This window comes from Neolamprologus multifasciatus, chromosome 18 (assembly GCF_963576455.1).
Source record: "Neolamprologus multifasciatus chromosome 18, fNeoMul1.2, whole genome shotgun sequence".
In the NCBI taxonomy this organism is placed as follows: Eukaryota; Metazoa; Chordata; class Actinopteri; order Cichliformes; family Cichlidae; genus Neolamprologus; species Neolamprologus multifasciatus.
In genome coordinates this window covers 9976899-10001728 of record NC_140456.1, presented here as the reverse complement: position 1 = coordinate 10001728, position 24830 = coordinate 9976899, and the positions used below count along the sequence as shown (strand labels likewise).

Genomic DNA, 24830 nt, shown 5'->3' with positions numbered 1-24830 from the left:
TCTCGTTACCCCACGTATACTACGATGGCCTACGATGAAGGCCAAAATCGGGCCGATCACCAAATTGGTCGCACGACTCAAAAATCGGCTCAAAATGGGCCAAAAATCGCACAGTGTGAGCCAGGCATTAGACCAGCAATGTTTGTTCCTCTCAGAGAAAGAAAAAAAGGCTGCAAAAGTGCAGGGAAGAATGGGAAAAGGAAAACACCTGGCTGGAAAAGTGCACGATAACATCTATAAAGCGCACTGCACTGTGTGCCGGCGCACTTTTTCCATAGGCGTGCTTCTAATGGTGGGCACATGAAGAACATGAGGGGCGTGAAAGCTCGGGGAACCCTTAACCAATTTTTGTCTACCAGGCCACGGCAGAACCAGATATGGTAAACACTGGTTTGTTTGTTTTTAAACCCTCTGGTTAAGGTTAAAATGGGCATGTGCAGTGAATATCAGCGCTATGTGGCCAGAAGTGTGATAATATAATTTATTTTGTGTAATAAACAACTGCAAGGATAGATGATTACAACAAATAGATGAGTAATACATAAAAGTAATACATAGATGAATAATGATGATGAGTTATGACGCGTAATCATGGGAACAAGTGGGTTTACAAACGGGAGCAAAAGCTGAAATAATGCCTCTGCTGAAGCCAATTGCACTAAATGCACTAAATGTGCACTGTTACAAGAATATTTTTCTTTCTATTGTTTTCTATTAATTTATATAATTTTAAGTTAAGCAGGACAGAGTTCTTTTAAAGAAAGATTTACTTTTATTATCAAAAGTTAAGCATGACAGGCTTCTGTTTAAGAAAGAGACCTGTTTTATTGTGTTAATGTTGTCATTTTGAGCTAAAAATAAATGGCTAAATGATTTTTGTTTCCCATGTGTTGATATCACAAAGAATACGCATCTACTTAAATCAAATTCAAGTCAAATGGTTAAAAAAAATAATTTCACACACAAAAAAAGAGCTAAAAAATTCACCACACTGGGAAGGGTGAAGACAACTGGGTCGCCCGGCCCTGGCCACGAGGTGTCCCTTATTTATTTCTCAGGGAGTTGGCAACCCTAACTGCTGGACTCCCAGACCAGCAGGGTTAGGGAAGTCGTTTATGGGGTCACATTCTGACCACACACACACACACACACAACGCACAGACAAGGTACTCTTTGTTTGTATGCATACGTCATATGTTAATGAACCTATGCATACTCATGTAACCTCAATAAAAAGCAGTGTTATGGGGGGAGCGGACGAGAGCAACTGGGGTCAAGCGAAGGAACGGCGTTTGTCCACTTTGCCTACTCGTGTCTAGGGATGGGTATCGAAAACCGGTTCTTGTTGAGAACCGGTTCCCACTGTTTCAATTCCTTGGAATTGTTTGCCATTTTTGCAAACGATTCCCTTATCGATTCCAGTCGCCCCGAATGACGTCACCACGTTGCGGAGCGTCATTTACCTGGCAGGAAACATGGCGCCTAAGTGGCTTAAACGCTCAAAAGTTTGGTTATACTTTACAAGAACGGATGACAACAGGGCAACTTGCAATACTTGCAAAGTAGATATTTCATTTAAGGGAGGAAACACTACGAATATGCAAAAGCATTTGCTCACAAAACACGCGATGACCTTAAATGAATGTCGTGTTTTTAATTCCGCTCCGGACTCGTGAATCTCAACCCAGCAGCAGCGGTAACGTTTGCACGTCCTCTCCCGTTAATGCGGCAGGTAAATAATCAACTAACAGTGCATATTATGTTTGCGCAATCTGCCTTATTACAAAACCTGCCATTACTGTGCATTTAGGTGACCATGATGAGAGAGACAGAGTCTGGCTCAGACGCTGCCAGTTCTCGCTGCAGTCTACCGGTAGCGTCTCCTTTCAGGCCAGGATAGACGAATGTCACCGAGCAGTGACTAAGTTTGTGGTCAAAGGTTTGCACCCATTTGCCACAGCAGATGCCCCAGATTTTCAGTAAGTGAATGTGTTTAATTGTAGGCAGGGACATTGCTGGATATTCTTGTGTAATTGCTACAGAATAATTTATGTTATACTTTGTTATTGCTACAGAAGAATATTTATTTTATTATTTTACATTTACAATTTTTTTTCCTGGGCACCCTGTGACACCCCGTTGAAGAGCCGTAGGCTGGATCTCTTAAGATCTCACTGTTGGGTTTGTAAGGCCATGTTACTCCTAAATTTCCATCTTGTTCAAAGAGAAGATATAAAACAAAGTTCTAAGCTAATCGACCTTAGTGTTCTCCTTTTTAAAAAAGAATCGATAAAGGATCGAAACGTTAAACAGAATTGAAAATGGAATCGGAATCGTGAAAATCTTATCAATACCCATCCCTACTCGTGTCTTGCTTTGCTGTGTAGTTAAATTGTCTTGAACGTTCCAGCGAATAGGTTTAAGCTACAAACCCAACACATACAAATACTGCAATTGCAAAACATACATAAAACATCTAAATGTAGTGTCTCTGAAGCTGTGGAAAATAAAACGGGTAGGTATAGCATGAGCTGCAAATCATCCCGACTCACCAAATCCAGCCATTCACATGCTTATTATTCAGCTGCAGAAATGTTACAGAGTGACTTCAGCCACATCTTAAATTTATTAACCTCCCCTTACTTATTTTTACTATTATCCATTTTAGTGCATTAGTTAGTCCACTAGAAAGTGCCGATGGCCTGTAGACTACTTTCTGCTAATCATGCCACAACGCACTGAAAGCTTTTGCAAGAGTCATTCTGCAGGTTGACTGTATGGCAGGACCTTAAACATCTGCCCCTCTAAATGCAATGATTCATATGAAGTCTTAGTGTCGTGTCTCACATTGTTTGCAGATAGACCCACTTACATTTTCCCACTCAAAGGGAGAAGCAAATGAGTGAAACAGAGAGACTAAATTCAGAATTTGAACCTAATGCAAACATTAGCACGCTAATCGTCACTGTATTATGTAGTGTGTCAGTATGCCAAAGGCTTAGCAGCGGTTGGTTATTATTATTTTTACTGATAATTGTCTAATGATAACTTCTAATTCTAATTTAGCAGATTTACTTGTATTCTCAGGTGTCATATTTATTTATTTATTGTTTTTGCATTTGCCATGTTTTATTGGGGTATTTATAGGTTGTATGTCGAGTTATTTTTAGCACTGCACAGTAGCAGAAGGTAAATTTTCCTCTGATACAATAAAGTTTTACCTTTGACCCAACAGTCGTGCTGAAGGCATCAAAATCATTAGAGTTATCATCTGTGGATCACACAAATCCCATGAAGACACCCGTCACATTTGTAAGAGGTGTAATCAAGACGTTCTGGGAGTCAAAATCCAAAAACCAAATATGCTAAAAAATTTCAAGACGATATTCTAATGCATCTCTGGACAGTTCACAACACTGCTGCTGGCGTTCCTACATCACTGTCTTATTGTCAGATGACAAAAATCAGCTTCTTTTTCAAGCTGTCCTGACTTTCAACTTGAAGCTCAGGTCATCAGGTCACCCCCACCCCCCACCCCAGTAGTGCTACTGTTTCATCCTTGTATCTGCGTCATTAAAAGGAGTTCAGTTAGCCTTCTGCTGCTCCTGTTTGTAACGTACGCCTCCATGTACACACAGCTATCACTGGTTTACTGCAGTACTGTGAGAAACCATAGACGCAGGGGATTTTCTTGTTGAAGTAACACACTGTATGTTTTTGTTGGTAAGGCGGTAGATGTTAGAATTAAATGTCCAGTCCGTCTCGCAGGAGAGCTTTGGCACGAGCTCGTTGTCCTGGTTGGCTGTGTTCATGCTCTCTCCCTCTTTCACTTCCTCTCCTCTCTCTGTTACTCCTCGGACTCTCTCCATCGTCTTTTTTTTTTGCCTTTGTGTCACCTCCCTCACCTCCTGCCCTCTCAAACTGCCTCCTTGCACTCTCCACCCTGCTCCCATGCTTCTCATCTCCCCTCTCCCTGTGCTCCCTCTTGTGGTGGCTCCTCTTTGAATACTCTCTGCTGCCTCCTAACTCTCTTTCTGACCCTCTCCTCTTCGTTGATGATATTTCGTGATCTTGGTGTGACTCCTTCCTCTTCTCAGTCTCCTGACCTTGTCTCTTTTCTTCTCTATTTTTTGCCATTTCAGCTCTCCAGTCCTTCACTCCTCTATCCTCCTCGCTCCCTTTCCTGCTTTGCCTTTCTTCGCCAGTTCCTCTATTTAAATGTTCACCTCCTCTTTGTACCACTTTCTCACTCCTGCTGCTATGTCTCCTCTGACTGCTGTCCCCTGTTTTCTCTTTATTTACAGATGTACTTTCAAGTGGCTTCATTTCTCCTTCATCATCCCTGCTGCTTCTTCTCCTTTCACTTCCTCTCTCAGGTTTCACTCGCTCACTTTTGCTGCCCTCTGATCTGCTCTTCACTTCCTCCTGCTCTTTTCTAGTTTTGTGTTTCTCTTTCTCTGTTGTTTTATTTGTACCAATATCATCGTTTATCTTGCTGACCTTACCCTTACAGTTGTCATTTCCAGCTGTTATTCTGTTTTTGGTGTTTTTGTCTTGTTTGCTTTCTTTCTGAGACTGTTGTTTCAGGACTTCTTCTTTGGCAGTTTTGCCACTTGCTTTGTTTTTCTCCTCTTTTTCCTCATCGGGCATCTTTTCTTTGTCTTTGTCGTTACTGTCCTCATTCTTTTTTTTCTCCTTTTCTTCACCTTTTCCTTTCAAGCTCTTCTCCTTTTTCTCCTTCCCCTCTTTTTCTTTTATGCTCTTCTCCTCTTTCTTCACCTTTTTAATTTTTGAATTTTCCTTCTCCATTTCTTTACCCTTCTTCTCAACCTCTACGACCTTCTTGTCCACTTTCTCCTCCAGGAGGTCCAACTCCTGCTCCAGCTCAGCCAGCTTCTTTGGATCAGACACCAAGTCGTCCTCAACCTCTACTTCCACCTCCTCAACCTCCTCAAACTCCTCCACCTCAATGCCGTCCATCGTCTTCTGCAGCTGCATCTTCACCCTGTTGAGCTCCAGGAGGCCATCTTGAAGGTCCTTACATACCTCTCTGATCTTAGTGGCAAATTTGGTTTTGGCACCCTTGCGAAGCTCATGAGAGTCTTTAGCGAGGAAGAAAACATCCAAAGCCAAAAAGAGTGCCGACATGACGCCTGTGGTGACGCTGATGGCCTGAGCGGCCTTGGCTATGCCGCCTGCCCTACCTAAAACCTGCACGGTGCTGACGACCTGGTTGGTGTTGATCATCAGGGCTTTTCCCGCGCGGCCTCCCTCTTTCATCACGTGTTTAATGTTGTGGTTCATAGCTTTTTTGGCAGCACTTTGAGCGTATTTTTCAAAATCCCACTCCTGCAGGGTGTCAAGACCAATCTACAGCAGAAAAGAGAGACAATAAAGAGATGGATATTTTTGCCTTTGCAGGATTTCCCACAGTAAATTTGATTTTAAAGTCAAACCTGTTGATAACATATTATTGAGATATCATTTTTTAACATTTATTAAAAGAATTATTATTTTCTTCTTAAAAGGTCGAGTTCACCAAAGTTAGGTGTCAAAGTTGGGTGTCCGCGCTGCCCGCCCTCCTGCCCAACCAGCGGAGTGACAACAATACTCCATCAGCCTTTTACAGCCAAGGGGTATAAAGTACCAACCATACACAATCAGTTAAACATGGACTTAACTGACTGAATCTAGGCTAGATTACATCTCAGTGTCTAAATTCAGGGATACAAAACTCTGGATTTACAGTCCTAGGAATTTAAAACACTGCAGTCATTGTTGCAGTACTGTAATGTAGTATTGTGTCACAGTAAACTGCCATATAAGCACTTGACCAGAACAGTGCGTACCCATGCACAGGTGGTAACCTTTGAGAAAGAAAGGCTGCCACTTTATCCTCTTTGAAAAAGCCCAAATCAATACTTTTAAATATATTTTAATACCTTAACAAAATAATGTTGTGAATAAATAGCACATACAAAATAAGGTTTTCATTGGATGCTTTGCAGTCCTGTGAAAGTTTAAGTACACGCTTACTGCCTCCATAGAAATAACAGGTGCTGCAAGTCAACACAGCTTGGAGCTGTATGATGCCACCTGCTGAGGGATCTGTGATACTACTGCAAAGCTTAAGAGATTTCAGCTTGGGCAGGCAACATGTTTCTTTGCATTTCAAAACAAAACAATCGTATTTTAGTAGACTCATGAATGTATTCTGATCTCAGAGAGTGTGCTTCAAATACTTTGTTTTTAACCTTTTAGAAAAAATCCCCTCACCTGCACAAACTCCATGCACTCTCTGATGACTTTGATCTCCTCCTGGTAGCCCTGGATCATTTTCTCCATCTTCTTACGGTCCATGCTGGAGTGGACCATATCTGTGATTTTAGCCGTCGCTGACGTGATGCTGCCTGCCGTCGCCACACCGATCCCCACTGCTGTCACAATAATAGAGGCGCCAAAAGTGAAAGGCGCCAGAATGAGGCCTGTGATTGTGGTGACGCTACCCGCGACGCTGGCCACGCCTCCGCCCACAGCGGCCGACACCGTCTTCTTATGGAACTCATCCGCAGCGTCCGCCATAGCCAAAAGCTCCAGGACGCGATGCTGTAAGGACGCCCCGCGCTGGTTGAAAAGACGCACAAAAAGACGGGCTGCCATGTAGACGCGGTCGGCTGCCTGCTCCATCGCCCTGCAGAAACAGACACAAACAGAAACATTATGCTCGTCAATCTGACACATAAAGTTGTAATTATTATTATTAATACTCGATTTACTGCTAAATTCAAGCCTTAAAGTTGTCAACAAATCAAAAAAGAATTATACCCTAAAAACAATAAAATATCTCAAATATTATGTTTACTGGAAACATGAAGATAAAGTTATTAAAAAACAGAAACTGTATTCACATTTCCTCATCCTCTGCCCGGAAATCAGAAGTCTCATTCCACTCCTTCCAACCTGGCAAACAGCAGCAGAAATAATACAACGAGTAGACAGAAAACATAAAAAATAAATAATAGTTCTCCTAAATGTTGGAACCACACTAACCTTTGACTGTGTTCCACCACTCCAAGAGCTCATCCTCTTCCTGAAAACAAGAATCTCAAATGAAGAGACAACTCATCTGTCAAATACCATAAATGACTAACACTCACAAACTCTGAGGCTCACCGGCTCAGTTTCGACTGGGTTTTCCTCAGTTGGATAAGCAGCCATCTCCACCGGCTGAACCTCCACTGTGCTCTCCTGGAAAACAAATAATAAAACAGCTGTTAGTCACGCTGTTGCGAGTTTCCTGTCAATTTAAGCGCCTTGAGACGCTTTTGTTGTGCACTGGCGGTACATAAATAAAACTGAACTGAATTCATGAAGGCGTCTCTTGATTGCAGTCTTTGAAAGTGATGCGTCTACTTCCTTTGATAGTGTTCTCGACTTGGCTCGATGCTATGATATTGGGTTTTTTAAAACCATGAAAAATATTCTGTCATTATGCACTTCAGTTTTCTTCAGTGGTGTTGCTGAGCTGATCATTGTAGTCGAATCCACCAGATTGTTGATTCGGTCACTCCTAATTTTCCCCCCCTCAGTCTCAGTGAGTTAATGCAACACTTTTGTTAAACTCTGTGAATTAAAGCTGATAATCTGAACTCCAGCCACATATTACATTCTGCTTAAAATCCACTGCGGTGGTGTACACATTGTAAATTACGATATACATATAATAACACATACGTGACAGGTCCACATCAAAAGTCAGAGGTTATTCTATACAAACATTTCTTGTGTGAAAATTTAGAAAAATCAAAATTAAAGACAGTTGAAAATCATAGTTCTGGTTGGAGGTTAAATTAAACAATATGAACATCAAGTGAAGAATTTCATTCATGAACCACAATGAATATTTTAACTTAAAATCTTTAATGCCATCATGCTGACCTGTGCTGGGCTCATCTCCTGCAACTCAAGAGTTTCCTCAATGCAAGGCATTTCATCTGAAGTCTGTGGAGGAAAAATGATGATGGTTGTCATAGATGACAATAATCTACACTGAAAAACTTTAAATTTTAAAGACTGACTGCAAGTAAATTATTAATAAATATAACTTTGGAAAATCTGGTGGAAAAATAAGGTAAAAAAAAAACAACAACAGACAGATGCAGGTACCTGAGAAGCCAGGCCAAGTTTGGGAATTTTAGGAAGCGTTTTCTTAACTCGGAATGACACAACCTGAAAGAAATAAACAAGAGTAATGTTTTATTTATTTAAGTGGAGCTTTGCCATCAAAACTGAGAACTCAAATGGTGTAAGAAAACGTCTGGATATGCAGCGATTAAGGTTGATGAACGACTACAGCAGCTGACACTGGAAGTAAAAAGCATACGTCGCACTGATCATGCTTATAATAATAATAATGGATTGCATTTATATAGCGCTTTTCGAGACCCTCAAAGCGCTTTACAATTCCACTATTCATTCACTCTCACATTCACACACTGGTGGAGGCAAGCTACAGTTGTAGCCACAGCTGCCCTGGGGCAGACTGACAGAAGCGAGGCTGCCATATCGCGCCATCGGCCCCTCTGGCCAACACCAGTAGGCGGTAGGTGAAGTGTCTTGCCCAAGGACACAGCGACTGAGACTTTCCGAGCCGGGGCTCGAACCGGCAACCTTCCAATTACAAGACGAACTGCCAACTCTTGAGCCACGATTGCCCCCATCTGCGCTCTTACTCGTCTTTTCTTTTTGATGGTCCTCTTGCGTCTAAGCCCGCCTCCTGCTGGAGCCTCCATGTCCTCATCTTCCTGCAGCAGACAACAGAAATAACTTATTTTCAAGAGAGATCGGCTAAATTTCCTAAAATATTACTTGCCCAAATTATTAGCTTAAAAAGCTTAAAAAGTTGGGATTTTTATGTGATTGATGTCGTTTCTACCTGTTGCTCCCCAGTTTTGGGCGTCCTTCTGAACATCCCAGTGATCCCGGAGAACACGACTTTTTTCTCCTGTTAACAAAATAAAACCACGAGTCATTTATTTATTTATTTGCTAAACCTCAGAAACAGTGTTAAAATCAAAAGTCTGACCTTTGGGGTGCTTGAAGCTTCTAAAAGATTGTGATTACTGGCAGACAGCTGACTGTTTGCCAAAGCCGCCTCCTTTAAAAAGACAAATACAGTCTTATATAAACTATTAGCACTTATTTTGTGCACCAAACAGGGACAAAAATGTAAAGATTACACTATAATGTTTAAAACTTTTGATGCAGAGACTCTCATCTAAACTTATATTTAGATTTGCTGGCATCACATTATTAATACAGAGCATTCTTAATGTGTTGTATTTAAAGACTTTACAGCCTTTTCACACATGCAGTGTAGTGCCGAACTTTTTTTCAGGTATTACCCGTGTGAGTTACAGTCTTTTCCTTGCTAGCTCCCTTGTACAAAGTCTGCATGATTAGGATTTGTCCTGATATGCCGGTTTATTCAACGCTAGTGAATATTATTTCTGTGTGCTGCGTCTTACATGCAGCAGCACAAATAGCCTAAACCAGACACTGCATTTCCACAAGTAGAACTCCACAACACTGAGAAAGGATAACTTCCCGACCTGATTATCCTGACAGTAGTTTCAGTAGTAATCTCACCTTTCCTGCATCTGTGAGGCTGTCACAGCTGGCTGACAGCTGCCTCGAGAGGGGATCCTGGAAAGGAAATGCAGTGAATTCAGGGAAAAAGTCCAAATTATTGTATTAAATGATGAAAACAGTCTTTTGATTGATGGTGCTTTAAAAACTTTGGTCTGGTTGAGTGTGATGACATGACAATAAGATTTTGTTAGCTGTGTGACATCTGCTTTTGTTTGTGTGTTTGTTTAAATTTTTCATTATTTGCATCCTTGTTTGAGCTGCTGTGGAATATTTTCAGAAGTGAAATAAATATAAATGACATTTTGATTCTTGTTTTGAAGTAAGAAGTAGTGACAAATGCGAAGGAAGAAGCACAGTTTTGGCCTTAAAGAGTAATTTTCTGATAATATACTACATCTAACTCTGAAAAGCATAAAAATACATGAAAAATCCAAATGTATTTGGCACCTGAGTAGCGACAGAGCGTGGAGCTGGTTTGGGAGACTTTTTGAAGAATCCTGCCAATCCTCCTGTTTTTTCCTGAAATATATGAACAGTAAATAAACAAAGACATAAATGAGGATGAAACAGGTCATGACTGTGACTGTCCAGATGTTCTGATGAGCTGTACCATTGCTGTGTTTGCTTCTGACAGGTTTTCATCACTGGTTGTTAATTTCTGTTCTTCATCTGCGTTTGTTTCCTGAACAAACACAACATAAAGCATAAAAAAGACCAACGCAAGTACAACTGAATATCTTAGAGTGTATTAGAGTTATTTAAAGGTCAACACTGCACCTCATCTGCTGGTTTTGGAGCTCTCTTGAACATCTCACTGAAATGTTTTTCCCCCTGAAATCAGACAATTAACAATCTTGCTAACAGACAGTACAGACTACATCAGTTTCACAAGGTCTGTCTGAAAAGTAACATGGCTAACAATGACTTCTTCTTTTTTCTTTTTTTTTTAAAATTAGGATCAATATCGTTGATTGGAGATAAAACAGTGTGTTGAACTGAGAAATCCAGAAGAGAGAAAACAAAAACGAAGAGTAACTCAAGCACCAAGGCAAAGTTAAAATGTTGATGTGGAAGTGGTTAAACTGTGACGACATGAAATCCCACAAAGGAAACGATCTGACAAACAAATAAAAAAACAAGACAAGAATGAAGCAACTCAGTATGAGGTCTGCTTTTATACACAGTTTCAAGATTACACGGGATGCCGTGTGTGAAAGAGGAATATTACTGATTTAGCATAAACACTGAACGTAAAAAGCTGAACATGTAATCGCTCTGCGCAGGACTGACACTGACCTCATCCAACAGGTTGTCAATGCTGCCGGATCTTTTTAAAATTTTAGCAAGGCCTCCTTTTTTCTGCTAAAACAAACACATTTAAGTTACTTTTTAAAAATCATTAAAACATTCAGTAGCAAAAACTGTCTCTGGGAAAATAAAACAGGAACTTGACAACACGCCGACTTTCGATATCAGTAAGCCTCAATGTCGCAGTGATTTATTCTAGTACTGTACTGAAGTTTAACCCTCACTGAAGTGTACTTGCTTAGTATTTTAATTTCCTCTTATACTTCTACTCTCTTACATTTATTTGACATTTATTTGACATGCTTAATTTTCTTAAAAACACACTTAAGTTAGTAAAATAAAAAATAAAAAAGCACCATTCACACAGTGTGTGCAAAATGTCCTCACCCGAATATTTTACTCCTTGAGTTAAGTTTCACATAAGCGTATAATACAAGCAGGGAGGTGGAGAGTTTGAGAAACTGGCTGCTTAGAAGTGGACTAATATGGATCCACGAGAACGTCAACATGTCAAATCGATTTTTATTTCAATTCAATGTGCAGTTGTGAAGACGAGATGTGATGTGTCCAAAGAATTCTTGCAAAAAGTGTAAAACAAACCAAAGAATTATATGTAAATACAGTATTTAGGACTCAGTTATACACGTGTAGAGTACTAAATGTATTAGCAAAACACAATAAAATAAAAGGGACCATTTTCTGCTTAATTACTACTTCAACTGTAAGTACTTTAGATTCTTTTCTTTGTAAGATTTTACTTGTAATAAAGATTTTGACACATCCGCAGAGGTTTTAATTATGTAGATTATTATATACAGTGGGGCAAAAAAGTATTTAGTCAGCCACCGATTGTGCAAGTTCCCCCACTTAAAATGATGACAGAGGTCAGTAATTTGCACCAGAGGTACACTTCAACTGTGAGAGACAGAATGTGAAAAAAAAATCCATGAATTCACATGGTAGGATTTGTAAAGAATTTATTCGTAAATCAGGGTGGAAAATAAGTATTTGGTCAATAACAAAAATACAACTCAATACTTTGTAACATAACCTTTGTTGGCAATAACAGAGGTCAAACGTTTACTATAGGTCTTTACCAGGTTTGCACACACAGTAGCTGGTATTTTGGCCCATTCCTCCATGCAGATCTTCTCAAGAGCAGTGATGTTTTGGGGCTGTCGCCGAGCAACACGGACTTTCAACTCCCGCCACAGATTTTCTATGGGGTTGAGGTCTGGAGACTGGCTAGGCCACTCCAGGACTTTCAAATGCTTCTTACGGAGCCACTCTTTTGTTGCCCGGGCGGTGTGTTTTGGATCATTGTCATGTTGGAAGACCCAGCCTCGTTTCATCTTCAAAGTTCTCACTGATGGAAGGAGGTTTTGGCTCAAAATCTCACGATACTTGGCCCCATTCATTCTGTCCTTAACACGGATCAGTCGTCCTGTCCCCTTGGCAGAAAAACAGCCCCAGAGCATGATGTTTCCACCCCCATGCTTCACAGTAGGTATGGTGTTCTTGGGATGCAACTCAGTATTCTTCTTCCTCCAAACACGACGAGTTGAGTTTATACCAAAAAGTTCTACTTTGGTTTCATCTGACCACATGACATTCTCCCAATCCTCTGCTGTATCATCCATGTGCTCTCTGGCAAACTTCAGACGGGCCTGGACATGCACTGGCTTCAGCAGCGGAACACGTCTGGCACTGCGGGATTTGATTCCCTGCCGTTGTAGTGTGTTACTGATGGTGACCTTTGTTACTTTGGTCCCAGCTCTCTGCAGGTCATTCACCAGGTCCCCCCGTGTGGTTCTGGGATCTTTGCTCACCGTTCTCATGATCATTTTGACCCCACGGGATGAGATCTTGCGTGGAGCCCCAGATCGAGGGAGATTATCAGTGGTCTTGTATGTCTTCCATTTTCTGATGATTGCTCCCACAGTTGATTTTTTCACACCAAGCTGCTTGCCTATTGTAGATTCACTCTTCCCAGTCTGGTGCAGGTCTACAATTCTTTTCCTGGTGTCCTTCGAAAGCTCTTTGGTCTTGGCCATGGCGGAGTTTGGAGTCTGACTGGTTGAGGCTGTGGACAGGTGTCTTTTATACAGATGATGAGGTCAAACAGGTGCCATTCATACAGGTAACGAGTGGGGGACAGAAAAGCTTCTTACAGAAGACGTTACAGGTCTGTGAGAGCCAGGGATTTTCCTTGTTTGAGGTGACCAAATACTTATTTTCCACCCTGATTTACGAATAAATTCTTTACAAATCCTACCATGTGAATTCATGGATTTTTTTTTCACATTCTGTCTCTCACAGTTGAAGTGTACCTCTGGTGCAAATTACTGACCTCTGTCATCATTTTAAGTGGGGGAACTTGCACAATCGGTGGCTGACTAAATACTTTTTTGCCCCACTGTAAGTATCAATATTTCATGACACATATTTGAAAGCAGTAAATGACTCACTGCACTCACTGCATCAGATCTAATGTGTGTGGCCAGGTTTCAGTTCATGTTCACATGACAAAAGCAGCTACAGTTGATTTTTGTTTTGTTTTTAAAGAAGGGTTTTTTTGTTTTTTAAATCGAGTACCTTTGTGACGGTTGTGTCGTTCACATTCTCACAGCTGGCAGATAACTGAGCCTCAGTATTTACCTCCAACTCCTAAATTAAAAGCAAAGAACAATAAAAACCAACGTCTCCTCTGTAGCTTGGTGTTTGATTATAAGACCTGGGTTGTTACTGGTTTCAGTAAAAGTTGCAGATGAAGAGATTTGCCATAGAAGTTGGGTTTTTTTTTTTTAAATCGCTGACCTTGGTGATGTTATTGTCAGACAAGTCATCATTGCTGGCCAACAGCTCTTTCTGAGCTTTTCTGTCCTGAAACAGGTAGTGGTCCATTAGTATAAAGATGGTGTTTTTTAATTTTATTTTTATTTCACTTGACAGACTTTCTCCACATCCACAAACTGTCATTTACCAGTGAATCAGTTCTTCCTGCTGATGCTTTAGGCGTCTTTTTGAGGAGTCCACTGAACAGGCCCGTCTCCTGATAAGGACAAAATAAACAGGATGAGCTCGGATCTTATAGATAGGAAGGTGGAACATTTTAGCAGGTACAATTAAGTGTTTAATGTCTTTACCATCTCATCCAACAACACCTTTATTCCGTTTTTAAATGAATTTCTTATATGATTTTTGTATTAAAGACAGTTTATTGGGAAGCTAGCATGCTCATGGGTGGTGGTTAGCGCCCCCTCAAAACAAAAAGATCCTGGGTTCAGATTTAGGCTGTGTGGCTTCCAAAGACATTCATGGTTTTAGGCTAATCAAAAATACGTATAAGAGTAAGTCACCAACTCTGTGTGTTGGCTTGGTGACAGACTTGATTTGTCTATGGCTTACCCTTCCTTTCACCCTGTGACAACCAGGGTTGGCTTCAGCCCCCTACGACTGTAAATTAGATGAGCAGAAGAGGACAGACAGAAGGGAGTGTCTGACATGGTGATGCTTAACCAATGTGTGCATTCATCAGAACTTAAAGACCAAAGCAACGCACTTCTGGAAGTTGTAGAGTATTTAGGCAATACCACCATAGTGACAAAACAAAAAGAAAATCTTTCAAAATATGCATACGTATAACCAGGAAAGTATCATTCCCTATGACTGAATATGAAAAATAAGAGAAAAATTGTTTCCTGTACATTTTGCTTTTTTTAGTCTGCCTATGTCAAGTTCTGCTTGACATAGGCAGACCCTATTAGAGCACTTCGCTCTCGCTCTGCAGGCCTACTTGTTGTTCCTAGAGTATTTAAAAGTAGAATGGGAGGTAGAGCCTTCAGTTTTCAGGCCCCTCTTCTGTGGAACCAGCTTCCAGTTTGGATTGGGGAGACAGACACTATCTCTACTTTTAAGATTAGGCTTAAAACTTTCCTTTTTGCTAAAGCATATAGTTAGGGCTGGACCAGGTGACCCTGAATCCTCCCTTAGTTATGCTGCAATAGACGTAGGCTGCCGGGGGATTCCCATGATGCATTGAGTTTTTCCTTTCCAGTCACCTTTCTCACTCACTATGTGTTAATAGACCCCTCTGTATTGAATCATATCTGTTATTAACCTCTGTCTCTCTTCCACAGCATGTCTTTTATCCTGTCTTCCTTCTCTCACCCCAACCGGTCGCAGCAGATGGCCGCCCCTCCCTGAGCCTGGTTCTGCCAGAGGTTTCTTCCTTTTAAAAGGGAGTTTTTCCTTCCCACTGTCGCCAAAGTGCTTGCTCATAGGGGGTCATATGATTGTTGGGTTTTTCTCTGTATCTATGAAGCGCCTTGAGGCGACTTTTGTTGTGATTTGGCGCTATATAAATAAAATTGAATTGAATTGAATTGCTTGTCCCTGAATATAATAAACACGTCTTTGTCATTTCTGTTTTGCTTTCTCTGGTACGTTTAGCCAACAGCATATCTGTAATGCAGGGCACCAATTCTTAAACTGTAAGGCCTATGTATAGTAGACCCGAGAGGTCAAATGCACTGCAACTTAAGAAAACACCTCCCTTTCAAAGTGTTGACGTTTAGATAGTGATTGTTCTCATTTATCACCTTCCCACCATTACCTTCACTTTGCTTGCTCTCTAATCCTCTAATTTACCTTGAAGCACACTCTCATGATCCAATTTTTTATTCCTGTGCACTGCATTTATACTCTTTTTTAAATATTTATTTGGGGGCTTTTTGCCTTTTTTGACAGGGAGAGAGAGAGCGAGAGAGAGCCGGGGAAGGGGACTCGAGCCCAGGTCACTGCATTTCAGCCATCAGGCATATAGGCACCTGCTCAACCAGTGAGCAACACTAGTACCTGAATTTATATTCTTTAGCAATAAATATAAACTTCACTTTAATTTACATTGTTTTCAACCAGTTTATATTCTAAATGTCGGGAGCATCTTTAAAGAATCACTAACATTCATAAACTTTTCTTCTGTAAAACCTTTATTTGCTACTCCAATATAACCAGGGGTGCACATAAGTGGTCTGCAGGTGCGCATTCGCTGTCAAAATAAAAGACCAGATAAGAAGTTGTAACGCGCGTTTGCGTACATATATAAGGCACTGTTTTTGTCCACTAGAGTGGGATTTTCACGGCATATTTTGCACCACGTCTCTGTGCGTTCATCATTTGTTTGAAGCCAGCTCACCTCCTGCAACCACTTTTCCGAGAATACGCACTTCTTTTGCGGTTTGGACTCCTTCTGACATTTCTTTGGAGGTGGAGGAACACCAAAGTAATTGCATAAAGGAGCTTCTTCGACATCTTTAAGAGTTCTAAACAAATGTCTGTCCTCCTCCAGAAAATCTTATGTACTCAAACGCGCGTTGCAACTTCTTATCTAGTGCGCGTCTTTTATTTTGCCAGCGAATGCGCACCTGCGGATCACTTATGTGTACCCCTGAATATAACCTCCTGCTGGCCTGTGAATCTCTTATCATCCTAACAAACCCCAGCTCCATCATCTTGGATCACAGCTGGTGCTGGTCTGATTAGAGTGGCCCTCCACCTTGCAGCGGTTGTCCAGAGCAGAAAAAAAGACTACTGTTGTCTGAGATGGTCGAGTGTGACCACAGGATGAGCTCCTCAGGAGTCCTGGTGTGAAATCATTCATAATCCTCTTGTTTAAAAATGATTTAAGCTTCTAGTTTGCATTATTGAGTGTGTTTGCTTTGATTACAGGTTGGTGCCAACCTTGGCAGCTGTAGCTTGTAGCTGTTACGCTCCACCTCCTTTCTCCTATACACAGTAGAAAAAGGTTTTCACCACCAACTGGAGTTTTCATCAGTCAGTTAGCAGTGTCTGGTTCAATCACCCTGAGATGTCTGGCTTCAGATATGAATATTATAATAACACAAAGTCCTTTTTTTGTTGTCACTTTTGCCTCCATTATCTTCACTGTGCTGTTTACTCTTTTAACTTATCTTAACACATACACTATAAACTCCATTTCCCCCCATGTTCTCCACTTTACACCCTTTAGTATTTTACTGACCACCACATGAACCCTACCTGAGTTTCCTTCAGCACAAACCAATATTTGCAGTAGTTCATGTTTTTCCCACAGACGTAAGATTTAAGATGTTTGTGCGTGTGCATGTACCAAAGGTGCAAAAAAAATTATTTCTGCATGTGTATATGAATGGATTTGAGTGCTGCAAAAGACTGACTCTGAAATACATTTTTAAAAAGCCATTTTTAAGTTTCTCGCTGCAAACATTTTAACTGTTGTGTATTTCATGATGTAGCCGAATGATGTAATTCAGCTGCCTCGCCTGTGAGTCTCATGTCACGTGAGTGAACTCTGACTTCACCAACTTGGACTGCATGGGTGCTGCAGCTCTCAGTGGACATCCAGAGCAGTATGAGGACATGCTGCGTGTCCAAGATGGTCGAACTGGAGTCTATTTAATGGTGGAATGAGATCCTCTATGGAGAAGAAGCTGAATGATATTTGCACTGCCACAGTAGAAACTAGTGTGGAACATAAGAGATGGGGTAGGTTGGAAAAGTAAGTAGTGACTGAACTTTTAAAATTAGAGATGGACGACTGTTCTGCACTTTTTATTTTCTAATACAGACTAGAAATAGATAAAAATAAGTCTGCAAATGTATCTGGGTGGCCTCCCCAAATGCACACTAGTTATTGAGAGCCTGTCATTTAATAATTTCAGAAGTTTACACATCCCCTGCCCGGGCATCCCTTCTCCAGGAGTTTTGGGATTTCTGCAAATGATTCCACTCAAAATAAAATAAAAAAATAATCTTTTCTTGGTGACATCAGAACAATTAATTGGAATTTCATCAAGATAATATTAAATGATCATCACCTTTGACTGGGCTTCAGTCAGATCATCATTAGAGTTGGGTAAGTCACCATGCAGGGACTGCTGGTCCTGAAAGAAAATCTTTTGTTTGAGTAGTTATGAAAAACATCATGGGAGTCAGGGAATGTTTTATCAGATTTTCTACCTGATCACTTTCAGCTTTTGCTTGTTTCGGCAACTTCTTTAACATGCCAGCGTACCGTAGTTTTTTTTCCTGAGACAAACAGGAACAGTATGCTCGTGCTCATTTATCACAGATCTCTGCGTGTACATTAAAATTCCACGTGACGTTATCTCTGCTGCCACTACAGCAGCTGCTGGACCTCACCTTGTTTTCAGACAGGCTGTCGCTGCTGGCAGAAAGCTCACTGTGGGCACTCAGATTCTCCTGAAACACCAAAGTCATTTGAGAGGGAAAAAAATATACAGATAAACTAAAATGAATATTTCTGTCCATGTATTTCTAACGCAAATAAGTTTTCCTAAAAGTTAAACCATTATTTTAACAATTTAAATTATTATTTTGAACAGTTCTGTTGCAAGCTCACCTGCGTTGGCGTCTCAGCGGCTGTTTTTTTTGGCTTTTTAAGGAAACCAAACAAGTAGCCTCCCTTTTCCTAAGATAGATCAGATAAAACATGATGATGACCACACATCTCCATCTTTCCACAAACACAAGATAATTGATATTGATGATCTAAACGCATGTACAAAATTAGAGCTTCTGAACAAAAACGACTCCATGGCAGCTTGTCTAACTCTACACTAAGCCTCCCTCGGCCTCTATCCTCTTGTGCAAGAGAATTTCCTCATTTGCTAAAGATAAGAAAACTTACATGAGACATCTCTGATGTTTTCTCCTCTTCTTCTAGGTCTTCAGAATTACTGTCTGCTTTATTGTCCTGCCCAAAAAATAAGAGCGTGCAATTTGATTATCAGGTGATGGAAGCAGTAACCTAATCATGCGACCTTATGTCTTTTGTGTGACTAGTTACGCAATACATGTGCATATAATCTGGTATGTTTTATGTGTATTTTTGATGATTCTACCTGATCAGTTTGAAGACTTTGTGTTGGTTTCCACCTCTTCTTTAACATCCCGCTGTACCATTGTTTTTTTTCCTGAAACAGACACGAACAGCATGCTCATGCTCGGTTATTCTACCCAAAGTCAGACAACTAATTTTGCAGGTAAATATACCACTGAGCTGTATGTGTACACTGTAATTCCAGATAACATTATCTCTGCTGCCACTACAGCAGCTACAGGGCCTCACCTTGTTTTCAGACAGGCTGTCGCTGCTGGCAGAAAGGTCACTGTGAGAACTCAGATTCTCCTGAAACATCAAAATGATTTAAGATTTTAAAAAAGATAATAACACTAATATTATCCAAAAAGTTGATTCTGGACTCAGCATTTTCAGTGGGAGAAACATTTTGCCACTCATCCAAATGACTTCTTCAGTCTCAGCTAACTGCCTGTTTCCCCACATGAAACAATGGTCTGATCGTTTCATCTGGGGTTCCAGTCACTAAAACGTTGGAGGTGGTTCACAGGACCCCAACCTCAGCAACAAGACCACTCTCAGGACCGACCAAATGTGTTTGTGTCTTCATTCCACCTATTTCACATACAAGGGTCAGTACTACAGACAGAAAAATGGGTGTGCCATGGGTTCCCCAGTTTCACCCATTGTGGCCAACTTGTACATGGAAAAAATGGAAAAGACGGCTTTGCTATCCTACCCTGGAACATCACCAAGTCATTGGTTTAGGTATGTGGATGACACCTGTTCAGTTCAGTTCAGTTCATTTTTATTTCAAACATATACATTCACCAACATTTCATAATATCATTCCATGCAGTTGTTTGAAAAGGAGTAGGCAGAAGTATATATTTATTTAGCCCTGCCCCCTTAGGTCTACATCTTAATCATTTCCTCGTCATCTAAATTTAAACAACAAAAACGTATACAATGGTTTCAACTTAGAACATAACGTCACAAAAAATATTTTCTCATATTCGACTAAAACTATGTTTAGATTTACTATTTTGCAAAGGAAAATAAACATCACTTTGACTGCTGTATTGGGTTAATTGCATTTTCTTCATTCTTATACTTATTTAAAATTTATTTTTTGAGTTTTATTTTAAACTGGTTTATATCACTACTGACCTTCATTTCTTCTTTTAACTCATTCCAGAATTTAAGTCCCGCTATTGAAATAGACATCCTTTTAAAAATTGTTCTTACTCTTTGTATTTTTAAATTCCACTTCCCTCTAAAATTATACCTCCCTTCTCTCTCTAAGAACCATTTACTTATTTCGATTGGGAGCATCCCTTTCCTTGCTTTATATATTATTTGCACTGTTTTAAACTTGACCAGATCCTGGAATTTTATAGCTTGCGTCTTAATAAAGAGTGCATTTGTGTGAGCCCTATACCCCTCCTGATCCTGAGATTTGATTGTCTGGGTGAAAATCAACTCTCAGGATGTACCACAACTCACGGATCGCATTAACTCGGTGGACCAACACATCAAATTCACCAGAGAGGATATGAAAAGTGGCAGGTTAGCCTCTTAGACTGTGAGATTTCTATCAATAGTGATGACTCTCATCATCCACTGGAGCATAAACCTGGTATCATCAGGATGCTAGAACACAGAGCAAACACCATCCCCACAGACACAGTGGCCAGGGAAGCAGAAGAACATTTTTATTTCTACATTTTACATTATTTTATTATTTAAGAAACCGTGCACACTCACTTGTGCTGACATCTCATTTGGTGATTTTTTTTTGTTTGTTTTTAAGGATACCAGAGAAGAAACCTCTCTTTCCCTGGAAAGGAATGTTTGTTTGTTTTTCTTTTGGCATAAACACAGCAGCAAAATTAATTCAAAGTTACTCCAGACTGCTGCTGTAAAGCTTATGAACAGGATCTAAATACATACACAGAATTAGAGCTTTGTGTTTAAATGATGGCATCTTTGCCTCTTTCCTCCCGTGGAGTTTTTCCCCAATGCTAATGCCACTGCAACTAAACTTACATGGGACGTCTCTGATGTTTTCGCCTCTTCTTCTCCATCTTCAGCACCACTGTCGGCTTTACTGACCTGAGAACAAACACAAGAAAAAAGAGTAAAAAAAAATTATCCAACATTAAGTCTACACACTAATCATATAATGTGTGTGTTTTAAATGGAAAAGCAGAACTTTACTTTTAATATTCTTTTATCAGTTTGTACCTGTTTGGGTTCTGCGTTTTTTTCTTGCTGGATTTTCTCTACAGATTGTTGGTTTTCTGAGGCCACTTCCTCTGCACTAGAATCTGGACTCTGCTTTCTGCTGGCCTGAAAAAAGAGTCAACAATGTGATTGATAAACAAAAAACAAGACGCAAAAACCCCCCCACAAAAACAAATGTGGCTGTACCCTAAAGCACGGGCGCCAACATCTACGATTTTGTTACATATGAAACAAGTTGCTCATTAACCAAAACAAAGTATTGTAACAGGCAAATGCAGGTCTCAACAAAGTTACAAATGAAGTGATGTCATGTGAAAACTTAGTAGGCAGTAAACAAAGTAGACTCCGTAATTTAATAGCTTGTAGAACGACTTTTAGCAGCAACAACTTGAAGTAATCATTGTCTGTATGACTTAATCAGCCTCTTTCATCACTGTGGAGTCATTTTTAGCCCACTCTTCTTTACAACATTGCTTCATTTCATTGAAGTTTATGCACAGCTCTCTTAACCCTGTTATTACCACTGGGCCAGCGGCAACTCCATTATAGTTTGTGCTAGAGACAAAATTCAGATAGTTTCAAATGAAAGAGAAGACAAGCTTTATTGGTATATCAGAAGGTATCACATTCACCAGGTACTGCTGCTGTCTGTCAGCTGTACAGCAGTTTTATCAACACCTGTCGTTTTGCTTACAAATAGACTTGGCTTCTGATTGGCTGACCCTTGTAAAAACAAAGTTTGAAAATCAGGTGGGTGGGGCTTCTGTGCTCACAGCTGTATCCCTGCACATGGTGACTGCATTAACCTCCTAGGACCGGGCATCCACATATGTGGACATCACATTTTGGGTTGTCGAGACCAAAATACAAAATTTTGCTGTACAAGGGCCTGATATGTGATGTACCTTCTCTGTGGGTCTGGGTGGGACCACGGGCGTCTCAGGTGGTTTATCTTTTGTCTGTTGTTGCTTCACATTTCCATCGTTCTGATAAAGAAAAAAAAGTTGTAAACTTGTTTTTAAAGGTCACACAAATGAGCGAGATATCTGAAGTAGGAAAATGAAGGCAAGCTGTAATGATGTAAGTGGTAAACAGAAGTAGTGGAGAAGCAACACAATGTGTACACACCCCATTGTATGCTGCTGTGACTTTTTTCAGTCTGTATTGTGTGTGACTCAGTTCCTGTGGAGAAAATACAATTCTGCTTTGAAATAAATGAGTACAGTAGAACAATTTAAAACAGATTTTTAGAAACCACACAGTTTTTTTAGACTGAAGAGCCACTTTCACACAAAACTGTAGAGAATCCTGTCAGAACATTATTCAAAGTTCATGTTTCTCACGTTCATGGCAAAGCAGGAGTAACTTTGATTACTGGAAATGCTCTGTGTGCTTTTGACAGGCAGACACTCACTACCTGTGAATTCACCTGACACTTATTTGTTCTAATCTCATACTGGTACAAAATCGGTGACATCACAAAGACTGTGCTCGAGCGCTGGCAGGTTACAGACCGGCTGATGAACGATCTGACTGCGTTCTCACATCACTTGTGTCAGTGTTCAAGGCTGGCAGGCATGTGTGAAAACAGCTTAAGAAAAATGTTTAGGCTGAATAAGATAAGATTTCCCAAAAAAACAAAAAAATAACATTATAGTTTAAATAAATAAGAATGGACAATAAAGTAAAACGGTATAGGGTAAAAATTAACAATGTACACAAAAAAAATTAAAACAAAGGAAAAAAAATAAATTTAAGATCTTAAAAATGACTAAAACTAATCAGATGTGATCAAATGATCAGTTAGTAAAAGTCCAATTGATACAGGTGACAAATTTTTATTTTATTACAGAAGAAGCTTTATTGGCTTTTAATAAATGACCAAAATAATAAAGCAGATATTTCTTTTGTACTCAGAGGTCACCCCATTCAAAAATAATCTCACACCTAACGTCCATACGGGAAGAAGCCGTTTTTGAACAGTTCAGCTCCTGTTAGCTTCATCATTTCAATGAAAAATCAAATAAGTCAGCATGTATTATTATCATTAACCATTTGATGTCAATACATTTGAAATCTTTTATTTTCTGTGCACACGCAGGACTTACAGAATCTGTCGGTCTCTGAGGAACAGCAGGAGGGGGTTTCTCAGGTCTCTGTGGTTCATTTCTTTTTATCTGAAAATATGTTTATAATATATTTACAGCATATGACATACTTTAAAATATCCTTATCCCACCACACATACACTTTGGCAAACAACCAAATGTGATTATTTTAAACACCAGCTTAATTATTTATTTATGTGTTTATCACTCTACCTCTGTGGGCTTTGGAGGAGGTTTGGGCTATAAATGGAGAAGAGAGAGAGAAAAAGAGAAGCTGTTAGCTATGCTAAGTAATGTTTGGGCTTTGGGTGTTTAAAGGTTTAGCTTGTAATCTATTAGGCAAATATTAACAAGATGTCTGATTAGTCTCTAATATTCTCTGCAGCAGCTCAGACATACAGCATACATAGATAACAATTTACAGCCATAACAAGAACAAGATATTGTGCAGCTTTTTGTGATGAAGTCAGTCCAGGATTAGAAGACACAGTACACATTAAGATGACCTGAAAACACAGACAAAATAACTCATCCAGCATCGTTCCTGCAAAGTACTTGAAAAATTCTACAGGAAAACTTGTTCAGTGGAAAATGCAGCTTGTACACTGACTCATTTGTGCAAGTACTCTCAATTTACTTCAACACTTAAAACATCTGCACTGCAGGCTGTATATACATTTAAAGCACCCTATGGGTGATGTGTTGGGGTTGTGAATTGCTTGTGTTTGTTCTGTGTTAAGTGTAAATGTTCTCACCGACTTTGGTTTCTTCTTGACTTCTGGTTTCATCATACACGCCTCCATCCTGCCTGCAGAGAGAGATAAAGGGTTTAACTTCTTTGTGATGGCAGCATCGCCATTTGTATGCCAACGGGAGCAGCAGCAGTAAGAGACCACCTTCCACCATTCAGCACAGCAAATATCGACTTGTCCACAGTTCATTGCATTCACTAGTTCACACATTTATTACTTCCAGGCTGGACGACTGTAATTCATTATTATCAGGATGTCCTAAAAACTCCCTGAAAAGCCTTCAGTTAATCCAAAATGCTGCAGCAAGAGTGCGAACAGGGACTAGAAAGAGAGAGCATCCTTGTTGTTCCTAGAGTATTTAAAAGTAGAATGGGAGGCAGAGCCTTCAGTTTTCAGGCCCCTCTTCTGTGGAACCAGCTTCCAGCTTGGATTCGGGAGACAGACACTATCTCTACTTTCAAGATTAGGCTTAAAACTTTCCTTTTTGCTAAAGCATATAGTTAGGGCTGGACCAGGTGATCCTGAATCCTCCCTTAGTTATGCTGCAATAGACGTTGGCTGCCGGGGGATTCCCATGATGCATTGAGTTTTTCCTTTCCAGTCACCTTTCTCACTCACTATGTATTAATAGACCTCTCTGCATTGAATCATATCTGTTATTAATCTCTGTCTCTCTTCCACAGCATGTCTTATATACACACACACACACACACACATACATAGAAATGGTGCTTGTTGATTTCAGCTATATATAAATTTTAAATAAACACGAAAAGTAATATTTTCAGCCATATGTACATACTGTTACAGTGGTGCATGCTTCTATTAAGCATATTTATTTCAAATGATGAGGTCAGCATATGTAGAATCCTCTGAATCAAA

The 24830-nt window shown here is 40.1% G+C and overlaps 1 protein-coding gene and 1 long non-coding RNA gene across 7 annotated transcripts in view; one reads left to right on the top strand and one right to left on the bottom strand.

Moving 5' to 3' along the window:
* Positions 1 to 1872: 1872 nt before the first annotated feature.
* Positions 1873 to 8156, top strand: LOC146497360 (uncharacterized). Its single transcript, XR_014870588.1, has 2 exons — positions 1873 to 1979; positions 4864 to 8156. It is a non-coding gene; the product is annotated as an uncharacterized LOC146497360 (long non-coding RNA).
* LOC146497359 (uncharacterized) overlaps positions 1972 to 24830 on the bottom strand; it is a 24009-nt gene continuing 1150 nt past the window's right edge. The window contains exons 2-33 of one of the 6 annotated variants that reach the window (XM_085140391.1): positions 23952 to 24004; positions 23410 to 23436; positions 23197 to 23265; positions 22217 to 22270; positions 21994 to 22074; positions 21089 to 21193; positions 20891 to 20956; positions 19112 to 19171; positions 18885 to 18956; positions 18671 to 18736; positions 18383 to 18451; positions 18163 to 18222; positions 17980 to 18048; positions 17838 to 17903; positions 13943 to 14011; positions 13777 to 13842; positions 13555 to 13626; positions 10948 to 11013; positions 10429 to 10482; positions 10262 to 10333; positions 10099 to 10170; positions 9649 to 9705; positions 9086 to 9157; positions 8936 to 9004; positions 8733 to 8804; positions 8167 to 8229; positions 7939 to 8001; positions 7174 to 7248; positions 7051 to 7090; positions 6909 to 6960; positions 6277 to 6691; positions 1972 to 5370 (exon numbers count right to left, since the gene is read on the bottom strand). In XM_085140391.1, the coding sequence (XP_084996517.1) occupies positions 3745 to 5370; positions 6277 to 6691; positions 6909 to 6960; positions 7051 to 7090; positions 7174 to 7248; positions 7939 to 8001; positions 8167 to 8229; positions 8733 to 8804; positions 8936 to 9004; positions 9086 to 9157; positions 9649 to 9705; positions 10099 to 10170; positions 10262 to 10333; positions 10429 to 10482; positions 10948 to 11013; positions 13555 to 13626; positions 13777 to 13842; positions 13943 to 14011; positions 17838 to 17903; positions 17980 to 18048; positions 18163 to 18222; positions 18383 to 18451; positions 18671 to 18736; positions 18885 to 18956; positions 19112 to 19171; positions 20891 to 20956; positions 21089 to 21193; positions 21994 to 22074; positions 22217 to 22270; positions 23197 to 23265; positions 23410 to 23436; positions 23952 to 23999 (3987 nt within the window). In that variant the 5' untranslated portion in view covers positions 24000 to 24004 and the 3' untranslated portion in view covers positions 1972 to 3744. Of the gene's footprint in view, positions 5371 to 6276; positions 6692 to 6908; positions 6961 to 7050; positions 7091 to 7173; positions 7249 to 7938; positions 8002 to 8166; positions 8230 to 8732; positions 8805 to 8935; positions 9005 to 9085; positions 9158 to 9648; positions 9706 to 10098; positions 10171 to 10261; positions 10334 to 10428; positions 10483 to 10947; positions 11014 to 13554; positions 13627 to 13776; positions 13843 to 13942; positions 14012 to 17837; positions 17904 to 17979; positions 18049 to 18162; positions 18223 to 18382; positions 18452 to 18670; positions 18737 to 18884; positions 18957 to 19111; positions 19172 to 20890; positions 20957 to 21088; positions 21194 to 21993; positions 22075 to 22216; positions 22271 to 23196; positions 23266 to 23409; positions 23437 to 23951 lie in introns of all 6 variants that reach the window. The other 5 variants (XM_085140386.1, XM_085140387.1, XM_085140390.1 and 2 more) reach the window with 5 other exon arrangements.